At 46.1% G+C, this 11,835-nt stretch overlaps 1 protein-coding gene across 2 annotated transcripts; it reads left to right on the forward strand.

Moving 5' to 3' along the window:
* The first annotated feature begins 329 nt into the window (after positions 1–329).
* Positions 330–7,466, forward strand: LOC117901042 (protein lev-9). Of its 2 annotated transcripts, XM_034811650.1 has the most exons (16): positions 330–632; positions 1,006–1,305; positions 1,370–1,549; positions 1,608–1,799; positions 1,865–2,041; positions 2,580–2,762; positions 2,823–3,619; positions 3,679–3,886; positions 3,944–4,890; positions 4,948–5,055; positions 5,116–5,432; positions 5,494–5,642; positions 5,700–5,814; positions 5,870–5,988; positions 6,045–6,204; positions 6,264–7,466. In XM_034811650.1, the coding sequence occupies exons 1-16, from the start codon at positions 581–583 to the stop codon at positions 7,186–7,188; spliced, it is 4,929 nt and encodes a 1,642-aa protein (XP_034667541.1). In that variant the 5' UTR covers positions 330–580; the 3' UTR covers positions 7,189–7,466. The 2 variants fall into 2 exon arrangements, with proteins under 2 accessions (XP_034667541.1, XP_034667542.1); XM_034811651.1 differs by lacking the exons at positions 2,580–2,762; positions 2,823–3,619; positions 3,679–3,886; ... (6 more) ...; positions 6,045–6,204; positions 6,264–7,466 and adding an exon at positions 2,117–2,275 and having other exon boundaries at positions 409–632.
* The last annotated feature ends 4,369 nt before the right edge of the window (positions 7,467–11,835 follow it).

The raw sequence follows: 11,835 nt of genomic DNA on the forward strand, positions 1-11,835 counted from the left end.
TGGTTTTTCTTTTATTCCATGCACAGATATTTAAATTAACTCAGAAAAAACTACAAATTAAATTTGCGTAAAATGATATAAAGTGGATGGAGACATAAACTCAAAATATTTATCATAAATCGGCTGCTGAAACAAAAGATTGATTTCTGAATTTGGCTGGGTTACATTTTTATGCAAATATCTCGAAAATATCTCTCGATTTTATCACAGAAAATTTTGGGCTATCAGCCATTAATTTTGGGTGCAAAAATAGTAATGAATGTTCGTTATAATGCACATTAGTGGCACCCACCCACCATAACGGGAGCATCGTGAGCTGTCAAAAATTGGCTGCTGCTCTCTTGATCTGTCAAAATTCGAGAGCCTGGAAAAGACTTTCGCCAGGCAGCAGCTGGGCTGGTTGCATTTCGTGTTTTTCCGCCAAAGTGTCAAGTCCCGTGGCTCAGAGCAGAAAAGTTCTTCTGATCCAAAAAAAAAGAAAGGAAAAGAAATTAACAAATTCTGAGAAAAAATGCTATAGATCTAAAGGCAAAGAGAAAAAAAATCAAAAGGCAAACAACCGAAATTGGAAATAATCAAAATGAATCGTCTGCTGCTGCAGTGTCTGGTGGCCACCATTCTGGTGTACAAAGGTTAATTAAATAATTAATTTAATAAGCTAAGCGAATTGAAGGGAGACATAGGAAAAACAGTGAAAAACTGCCTTGAAATTTCCGAATTTTCCATGTGAATTTGGCTGAAAAATGTATATGCTGCTGGAGATTATATAAGCTGGCGGGCAATGCGCAGGTCCCGAATGATGCTGGAAACGCGTCGCATCTGGAGCAGGCAACGGGGGAAATAGGTCAATGTTTTTGCCAACAGGCAAGGCAAAACAGCGAATCAAAGGAATCAAAACAGAACACTCGAGAGGGTGGCTGCTGCTGTTTTTTTTTGGGGTTGTTGCAAACAGCTGTCCAGGGCATTTGTTGATCCTTTTTGGTGTACTCTTTTTCTTCTTTGCAGTGACTTCCGTGCCAACCAGCACACCTGGCACCAGTGTCCAGACCACCACGGAGATACCCCAACAGGATGACGACGACGATGATTGGGACGAGGACGATGATTCGCTGGAGTCCGACGATGATGGAAGGGTGTACAAGAATCCACGCAACTCACCATCCACCGAGTGTCCCAGGGATGAGGAGCAGGCCACACTCTTGGGCCAGAAGTGCTTGAGAAAATGCTCCTCGGACGAGGACTGCAAGAGCAAGAAAAAGAAGTGCCTGTGCGATGGCGTCTGCGGCAATTCCTGCATCAAGCCGGGTAGGTTTTTCCTGTATGAAACACGAATTTCCTTTTCTTAATATTTTATTCTTTTCCTGCACAGATCGCGAGTGCCCAGAGCTGGCTCAACCCACACTCGGACAGGTTACTGTGGCTGGACGTCACTTTGGTGCTCGTGCCTCTTATGCCTGTCCCCATGGCTATCATGTGGTGGGCCTGCAGAGTCGTCTGTGCCAAGCCGATGGCAACTGGGCGGGCGCCGAGCCAGCCTGCAAGCAGAACAGTAATGCACACTGAATTTTCATTTAATTTGCATTACATGTAGATTTTTCCTTTTGCAGTTTACTGCCTGAAGCCACCACAGATCGAGCATGCACGCAACTCCGCGCTGCCCGAGCAGGAGACCTTTGACTTGGACTCGACGGTGCAGTATCATTGCCACACGGGCTATGTGACCAATGGCTTTCCGCGTGCCAAGTGCTTGGCCATAGATAATCAGGCCAGCTGGTATGGACCCGATATACAGTGCGAACGTAAGTTCAATTTTTACTCCAACAAAGGAACATCTCTCTGATCTTTCTGTGTTTTTTTCCTGCAGCACGTTCCTGTGGCCAGCCACCGGATCCGGCGTACGGCTGGCATGCCGGCGAGTGTTATACCTACGGCTGCAAGATCACCTACAATTGTGGCACTGGCTATGAGCTGGTGGGCAAGCACGAGCGCTACTGCCAGTCGGATGGCTCGTGGACGCCCAAGGAGCTGCCAACGTGTGTCTGTGAGTATATTTGACTGAAGTTTTGACTGTAATTGAACTCCGATTCCCCTTTTGAACTCCATTCCCCGTGTGAAGCGGATAGCGCAAATGTAACCACAACCCAAGCGTCGTTGTCCTAAGCACGAGGCAAAAACTTATTTGAATTTCCAACCAACCAACCAACCAACCAACCAACCAAAACCAAAAGCAAAGCCAAAACCCTACTCGTAATTTGTTCAGGGCTGCAGTTCATGAGCAAATCTTTCTGTTCCTAGATTGTTCCAATTGTTTAATGCAAAAGAAACCTTGTTGTTTGTTGTTGTTGCTGTTGGCCTTTTAATGTTGATTGAATAAATAAAAGTTACCGCAAATCTTAAGCAAAAAAACAAAAAAAGAAAAGAAATTAAAAAAGATTTCACGATTTCAACGAAAAAGAACCAAAAATGTGTTTTATTTGGTGGCTGCGCCAAAAGTGGCGAATGATTTTGTACAAGATTTGTGGTAACTTTTACCTTGACCTTTGACCCTCCCTGCTAATTCCCCACTCTCTCGCTCTCAGTGGTGACGTCTGTGGTGTGTCCCACGCCGGAGAATCCCAAGAATGGCAAGGCGACCTACACCACTCTGGCCTACAATTCGGTGGTCAGCTATGAGTGCCGCTATGGCTACACCCTCGTCGGCGAGAGCTCCAGCCGCTGCGGTGCCGATCGCAAGTGGAGCGGCACACTGCCCACCTGCAAGGGTGAGGATTGAATCCCTTTTGATGCCTTAACCCTTTGATTCTTCATTTTGCATCTACCAGAAATCAATTGCGGACATCCTGGTGTCCTCTACAACGGTTGGATTGAGAACATTGAAGCGGGCACTGGCCTTGGAGCGAGCATCATCTTCCGCTGCCAGCCCGAGATGATGATCCATGGCCTGGGCTCGAGTGTCTGCCAGATCGATGGGCGCTGGCGCAACGCCCTGCCCGAGTGTTTGGCCCCCTGCGTGGTGCCCACCATATCCCAGGGCTATGTCATACCCATCGAAATAACCACAGACGAGAATGGAACGACAATTGTCACGCCAAATGCCACCACAACGACCACCCAGTCGCCCGCTCAGAGTTTGGGTGGAGTGGAGAAGGTCAAGCACGGCACGGCGCTGGAGGTGATGTGCGATGAGAACTACGAGTTTCCCGTCTCACTGCTGAGTCCACCGACCTGCAACAATGGCACCTGGAGCATCATTCCACGCTGCATACCAGCCAGATGCAAGAGCATGCCGAAGCCTCCGAAGCACGGCATGGTGATGGCGCCCAAGACGGAGCACGGCATGAAGGCGAGATTTAAGTGCAAGGATGGCTTCAAGTTGGTCAGCCCCGAGGGCAAGGATGTCACCGATCCGCATGATTATGTGCTCACATGTTCCTTTGGCAATTGGACGGGCGAAACGCCCAAATGTGATGAAGTTTTCTGCTCCTTTCCGGGCTACATACCCAACGGCAAGGTGCTGCTCGTGGGCAACATGGGACTCTACGACTATCGGCCATATGTCAAGAAAATAGTCAACAACAAACAGATTATGTATGACTGCGATAAGGGCTATGTGCTTGAGGTAAAACTATCAAAAGAAAACTCTCGGAAAGTGCCTTAAAGCTTGTTTTTCTTTCACAGGTTGGTCCGCCGGGTGCCACCTGCGTGGGTGGTAAATGGCGTCCACTGGATCTGCCGCAGTGTCTGCTGGGCCAGCATCCACGTCTGCGCTGGAATCGCCGCAGACGTCGCTCCTTGCAGCTGCGTCAACTGAGATCTGTTTATCTGCTGCAAAGACAGCGACAAATTCAACGAGAATTGGCGGAGCACGAGAGCCACGCGGAGGGTGGTAAGTAGCGCAGATTGGAACTCATTTTGGGTATTCTTTTATCAGTAATTATTTCAGCTTCAGTTCAGCGTACAAAGCGCAGTCCAAGTCCCAATCCAAAACCCAATCCCACGGACCTGGACCTCGCCTACTCCAAATATTATCAAACGATCAAGGAGCGCTATCAGCGTTATGTGCGCAAAATGCTGGGCCACAATCGCATCTATCAGCGGCTGCACGATGGCCTCTGGTACACGCACAACAGTCCCAACAGTCCGGAGATGGTCATGATGCGTGGCAAGAGCACCCACAAGTGGCACAATTCCGACGGGGACTTTGAGGATAGAAACGATTATCGAACTGGCGGAGTGGTGCCGCTGCCGAATATCAATCAGGGCACGCGCAGCCACAGCCAGTCCTTGGATCACAGCTCCAATGAGGCGCCACTGGCCAACGGATCACCGCCAAGGCAGCTCCACCCCAACACGTCGCTCTCCTTCATCGAGCAGCTGAAGTCACAGATTGTGGGACGTCGTCGCAAGCGGAGCACGAGCACGAGCACGAGCACTGGGGCTGCCACCACCCTGCCCGATGCCGATGTGGACATCAGTGATGGGGGAGAGGCTGGCAAGGGGGGTGCGGGCGGTAAGCGCATACGCGGACCCTGCGAGGATCTCGACTGGGATTCGTTTGCCAACATTACAACGGTGAGGCCGGGCAAGGTGCCGGGACGCAATTCCGTGGGCATCATGCTGCAGCTGGAGTGTAATGCGGGCTTCAAGCTGAACATCAAGGGAGAGAATGCCACGGCACGCTGCATACGCGGCATCTGGAAGCCCGAGACGCCCAGATGCATGTCCGCCCCGTGCCTGGTGCCGGCCGTGGAGCATGGCCAGTACTACAAGGTGGAGCCGCACACGAAGCAGCTGAGCGACAAGCCATCACTGACGCCGCTGTCCACCTACGAGGAGATTCAGTCCAATGAGTTTGTCACCCTCGAGTGCGAAGATGGCTTCAACATACAGGTGGGCATCAGGCACTGTGTGGAGACTTTAAGTAACTTGTTTCCATTGCCATTGCAGGGTTTGGCGCAGCTGCGTTGCGCACATGGCTCCTGGTCGGTGGCCGCATTCTCCGAGTGCACCTCCGTGCCCTGCACGCTGCCCAATATTCCGGGTGTTGTCTATGATGTGAGAGTGCCCAAAAGCTGTTTGCATTTCGAATAACTTTACCCACAAATTTTATTCCAGGGCGGCTACCGTGCTGGCCTCACCATCGGCCATGGCAGCACCGTGAGCGTGAGGTGTGAGCTCTCCACCAATGCCAATCCCATTGAGATGTCCTGCCACAAGGGTGTCCTGACGCCGCCCAGCATACCCTGCGAGTCCGGCATGCGCAGATCCCGCGAGGAGCTGGAGCATGCCACACCCACACCGCATCCCAAAGTGGAGCACAATGAGCTGGACAACGAACACGATCATCATGACAACAACACGGATGAGCACGATCACGATGATCTGAAGATGTGTGGCCCCCCGATGCTTACCGATGGTGCATTGGTTTACAAGTGAGTGTCAGCAATCACAACTCAGACCTTGGGCCTTCAAGTTCTCCTCTCTCTTGTGCAGAAATACTGAAATTCATGCGGACATTGATTTGGTCTACGAGAGCGGCACAGAAATCTTCTTTAATTGCATCCCAAATGCGGCTGGCGATCGTCAGACTTGGCGCATTATCTGCGACAATGGACTGTGGATAGGTCGCTCCTATAATTGCGGTAAGCAAACTCTCCCTGTCTGATTTGAGTCTCTATTTAGGCTTTATTTTTGTGCAGAGAACGGCACGTGCGTGTTCAAGAACAACGAGGCGAATGTGGTCAGTTTTTACAATGATTTGGAGATACGTGAAGATGTTGTGGACTTTCCACCAGGAGCAACCATTATCTCCAGGTGACATCAACTACTCTCCGATGTCTTCTTCAGTACTTAAACTTGCCTCTTGCAGGTGTGTCGATATTGGCAAGTTTTCCATGACCGGCAGCCACGAGCGCACTTGCATCCATTCGGAGTGGACAAACACAAAGCCCGTGTGCTCTGGCCTCAATCAGGAAAACGATTATGCGAGTAGGTGCCACAGCAGTAGGTTTATTTGTTTGTAGACTGAAATTTATGTATTGCAGTGGAAAAGGCACCCACTATCCTGTTTCGCCACCAGAACGGACCCATTGCACAGAGCAATGATGGCAAATTGATTGTCTATCCGGGCACCACGCTGCACATGGAGTGTCTGTGGATGCGACGCTTTGGCAATCCCAAATGGAATGTCAGTCACGTGCACAAGTGGGTACCACAGAGAATTGATTATAAAGAATGTTTAATTAAAGATATTCTTTTGGCAGAAACTACACTGAAGGCTGGGTGACCGAGGCAGATGCGGGCCGCGACTCTTCGCTGGAGTATCGACTGAGCATAATTGATGCCGGCCACGATGACACTGGATTTTATTCGTGCATGACTCCGGCGAGGCATGAGCATGCCGTAGAGGTGGTGGTTAAGGCGATCAACTGCCCAGAGATACCGATACGAAGGGGCCTGATCGTGAACACGAACGACACGAAGCTGAGCACTCGCGTGCTGTTGTCCTGTGCCAATGGCAACTCGTTGATTGGCGCATCGGAGCTGTTTTGCTTGCCGAGTGGCAATTGGAGCGCACCGTTGCCGGTTTGCGAGAGCGTCGAGTGCGGAGATATACCGCTGCCGAACAATGTGAGCTCGCCGCGCGTCTCCGTGCTGTCCCGGGAGGTGGGCGGGCGTGCGGCGTTCTCGTGCGCGTCGGGTTACGGGTTGCGCGGCCCCTCGGAGGCCATCTGTAACCCGACGGGCGAATGGTCGTCGCCATTCCCCACATGTGTTGAGGTGCAGTGCGATAATCCCGGTGCGCCGCAAAACGGTTACGCCCAGGGCTCGGCACCTTACCGTGCCGGCGATGTGGTCCAGTTCAATTGCAACCCGGAGTACATGATGCAAGGTCAGCCAATAATTGCCTGTCAGGATAACGGCCGCTGGTCGGGCGGCCTGCCCAAGTGTGTGCAGGCCTGTTCGTATCCGGGCACCGTCATCAGCGGTCGCATGTCCTCCGTCAAGTTCTACTACGCCATCGGCGAGAGCATCACCTTCACCTGCGACGCCGGCCTCGACCTGCGCGGCTCCAAGGTACTCAAGTGCATGAAGAACGGCAAATGGTCCAGCGCCATACCCACATGCGTCACCAACGAAGCACCACAGCCGAGCAGCAACAAGCACGTGTCCAATACCATGGGCTGAGCTTGTCCTTGAGGATAACAGTCTCCTCCTTCTCCTTTCTGCAGCACAACGAAGCCCTAACGTTTAGTAAGTTAAATGAGTTAAAAATCAAAGTGATACTAATACATATGTACTAACTAACTAACTAATGCACATTCAAGGCTCCCACGTATACTAACTTACCAACACTTACACTCTGACATTCTTGCGAATTTTCAAATTTCAATTGTAATTGTCTAACGGTCATCATTTTACTATTAATACAAATGTTCGTCGAATAAAAACGGTTCTACACTAAACGAGTGATTTTAATTTACATTTAATTGAACAATTGTGCGTTTTAGGTTGGTTAATAAACATTAAAAAAAAAGCACAGCAAATGGAAAATATTCACAGAAATAATAAAATAATTTAGCGGTGGTACAGAGACTTCAAAGAATAATTATAATTTATTTTAGCTAAAATTTAGCTTGGTTTTTTATGGTTTTCTTATGTTTTTTTTGGTACAAAAAGTTCTCACTCTTTGGGCTAATTTTTGAAAGCTTTTCGGAGTCCTCAAAGCGTCACATATTTTGTTAGCTCACTCTAAGGCTCTCGAAGCTAAATAAATAAACGATTCAAAGCTCTAAAACGCTTTTTGGAACCGAAAATAAAGCTTTGGTGTACGAGTATATCAAAGTTGTCCACCCGCTAGACGAGCTTTTAACAGAATTGCTTCCTTCACTTCAGGTTAATACAAGGGATTAATAAAAAGGGAATTATTATTAAAAAGGATACAAAATATATAAAGCTTAAAATATAAAATCAAATAATATCTTTAACAATATCGAAGTCCGAAATGACTACAAGCTGTTGAAAAAGTATTTATAATTACAATCCCATTACTTTAATTAATTGTGCAAATATTTATGTATTATTTGCACTGTCAGGAATTAATATAATTAAACAACGATTAACTGTAACAACAAGCGAATTTAATTAAATTAATTTAAAAATGCCACGCCAAGCACACACACACACACACACTCACACACACACAATATTCCACGGCTGGCGGGTTGGGGTGGCATCATACAAACACTTGTAAAACACACACTCGACTTTTGTATATTTGTTTGATTGTTGTTTTTGGCTTTATTTGGACAATAATATACAGGAATAAGAGCAACAAGGACGGCCCGGCGGCAGCCGGGATCAACAATACAATAAACATTAAGGCTTAAACACAGACAAATAAACATAAACATTTATGTCAATAAAATGAACTGATGCTTGACCCGCTCGGTCAGATAAAACGTCTGGCCAGGCACGGCACATGGCTGTCCATGTGCCACCAGTACTAACAGATAGACATGGATATATGTTTGTATATACCCACAAAACACCCCTCAACGGAAGGACTGCAACACTTTAGAGTCTAGAGTCTCTAAAGCGTCTGAAATAGCATTATTTTCGATGGATGAGTTGAATCCAATCTTATGCATTCTGAGCCTCGATCGAAATGTTTTTAAATCCCGATTCAAAGAAATTAAATCTATAAGTAAGCTTATGGCTGAAAAGAACTTGTTCTGTGGTGTTGAAATATATTTAAAATATTTGTTTTAAACCAAAAATATACTCTAGTGGACGTTCTGCTAAATTGTACACTGACCCGCACTGTGTTACATCTCGGACCTAATTGAGTTTGAATGTGGTTTGCAATGCCTTGCACAATTAGATTATTGACTGCTCTAAGACCTCTGCCCTAATGGAGACCTACAGCTGTCAGTGCCTGTTTGTCTGGTTACCCGCCAAGTTCATTGCATTAACTAAGTGTAACCTAATTGAACTAAATTTAATGTATGCATGCCCACAAAAGATTTTGAATTGGTTGACCCAATTTTTCATGATAAACATCTGTTGGCAATGTTGGTTCGAGAGGGATACAACAAAAACAGAAAAAAAAAATACTCAAATTGCTTTTCAAACTGGGATTTAATTTGGATTTAATGTCTGCCTCAAACACACACAAATTTTGTTTTGCGGCCACTTAGTGGTCCACAAACTTTCACGTAATGGAAATTGTAGAAACATTTGCGTTTTTCCATTGCATTTGCTGCATTTTGTTGTTCGTTTGTTTAACGTTTTGTTTTATTTTCTTGAAATTAATTAAAATCACTCGTATGTGAGGGTTTTTGGGAGAGGCGCGCCGCTTCTGTGCGAGTTGTTAAAATAATTACATTTTTTTAGGATTCCGTTTTAAAAATTAATTGTAAACTTTGAGTTGCATTAAAATAACTTTTTCAGTTCTTTAATCGGAATTAAATAGCTGCAAAAAAGAATGAGAAAGCCAAAAGCCACAAAGGAAAGTAAAGCCCCAAAGCTATTACCTTCTAAGGTTTACAAATATCCAGAAAGCCTTTTTAAATTTGTAAAAAAATAAGTAAACATTTTCCCTAAACATTTTTGCAATCATCATCGATGGCTGCCTGGGAAATTCCCCAAAGACTTTCAACGCTTCGCAGCACCCCCTCTGTATGGCAAACATTTTCAACAAATATACCAAAAATCTACACAACATCGGATGCATTTATCAATAAATATTGAAATACTTATGCAGCTCGACAAATATTTTATGATGCTGCAACGAACAAATACATATTGCTGTTGCTTCGCCTTTCCCCAGTGTAGAGCCAAATGTAGCATATTTTTCATTTCAACACGAGCAAAATTGCATTTTTAAATATATATCGAGGCGAGCAGAGGCAAAAGGAACCAAAACCATTTGGAGTAATAAATGAAAAAGAAAACAAAAAGATAAATATGCAGCACCAAAAACTAACAAATGCACAGAATGAAGCAAACAGACAAAACAACGGGCAGGAAATATTTGAAAAAGCTTTTAAGTGTTATTGATAGTTCAGCTCTTCGCTCTTTCCCCCCCATGAAAAGGGGAACGGACGGGACGGGACGGTACCAACTGGAGCAGCATTTTGTGTCATTCGTTGCTTGTTTCGCTTTCCGTTTTGCATTTGTTTTTTTTCAGGGTTTCTCTTTTTTGTTTGTATTTTTGTTGTCTTGAATCTGTTGCAGATCCGTTGTTGCTGGGAGGAAGCGCTTCCGGTTATTTAAATTCTAACAAATACAAATTGTTTGGGCGTTTGCTGCTCAGTTAGGACACAGTCGCCATGCTGCGATACACACTCAACAGTTGTTTGACACCATTCCCATTGTTGGCCATGGCGGCTCACACGCTAGCTGTGCTCTGCCCGTCGATGCCATTGGTCTCGGAAAATATTTTGCATATCTGGGTCATATTTTGAATGATGGAAAAAGAGGATGACCCTTCAAAGGTGATCAATGAATATAATTATAGCTAATATTTTGTAATCAAACGTGCCTTTTAGTTGCGTTAAAGAATATCCTTCGGAAGTGTATTTTCCGCACCCTCTCGGACTTTATTTCCTACCAAGTCCAGCCATTGTCTAGAGTCATGGATGCACTCCAGCTACACTGCATTCTATCGTAGCCAACCAGTGATCTCTCTCTCTCTCTCTCTTCGATGAGTGCATAGTGCCGTGAATGCTGTTCGAATGCTGGCGAATATTTTATCGCTCGGTTTACCGTACTCTTCACAGGAATTGTGTATTTATTTGTGTGATTTTGGTTTCGTATTTGCACTTTGTTGGGGCTTTGTTTTGTCCACATTGTGTGCTGTACACCATTGTTTTTCTCAACTGAGCGTGGAATGTTGTGTGTGGACAGCTGCCACAGGAATCGCACAAACATTGGTCGCAATATGATGACACTTTCCTCTCCTCTCCTCTCCGTGTGGACACACACAAATACGCCTATAGCTGGTTCAACAAAAGGATTGTCCAAGTACATATTCAAATGTTCATTGGCAGAAATCATTTATTAGATGGCTAAATAATTGTCCAAATTATTCAGAGCACTCCTTCTTTCTTTTCGTTTTATTTTATGCTGGAATTTTATTTTATTTGTATAAGCTGCCACCCAAAGTCGTGTAGTTGCTGCGTAGCTCATGAATTTCATTGCTTAGGAAACCTTTGACCCACATGGCATAGCCGCCCTCATGTGCGCACTTGGCCCGCACTTGAGCACATTATTGTATCTACTCAGTCAGTCAAGTGTTGTCGTTGCCACAGATTTTCATAATGTAAGCCCACGCACAAGAGCAGCGAGAGGCAACAACAGCAACATGCATGCATATGCCACAACAAGTGGCAAGAAGTTGCGGCGCAAGAGCTGTGTGTGCGGTGCATACTTTAAGGCGCTTAAATGCTCACGCTGAGAGCGAGCTGCAGAGCGCGCGCAGGCTGGCAGGCAGGGGCCATAAATAAACTGGCATATGCGCCGTGAAGTATGCAACGGAAGCTCTAATGCAGTTAGATGATGACGACACTCGGGTGGCATGCTGGAGTGTGCTGCGCTCCTTGAGTGTGCAACTTGCAGCGTTCTTCGCGTGTGGCAAGATAAATCTCAACAAGTTTTTATGCGTTTCTTCTCTTTGCACTTTTCTTTACCCATATTTTGTTCTTTCTCTTCTTTGCATTTTTTTTTTGGCATAACAAAAGCTGACTACATAAGCCGTGCAAGCCAGCGGAGTAGACTGGTTAAGACAAAAAAAGGAACCTTGAGGAAATGCGCCAAGAAGTATGCAGCATC

The sequence above is a fragment of the Drosophila subobscura genome, chromosome U (genome assembly GCF_008121235.1).
Source record: "Drosophila subobscura isolate 14011-0131.10 chromosome U, UCBerk_Dsub_1.0, whole genome shotgun sequence".
Lineage (NCBI taxonomy): Eukaryota > Metazoa > Arthropoda > Insecta > Diptera > Drosophilidae > Drosophila > Drosophila subobscura.

Bases quoted from the DNA above. Each gene is read 5' to 3' on its own strand.
- LOC117901042 (XM_034811650.1), top strand. From the start codon at position 581: ATGAATCGTCTGCTGCTGCAGTGTCTGGTGGCCACCATTCTGGTGTAC. The intron at 633-1,005 runs GTTAATTAAATA...TCTTCTTTGCAG, and splicing joins CACCATTCTGGTGTACAAAG to TGACTTCCGTGCCAACCAGC. The intron at 2,763-2,822 runs GTGAGGATTGAA...TGCATCTACCAG, and splicing joins CACACTGCCCACCTGCAAGG to AAATCAATTGCGGACATCCT.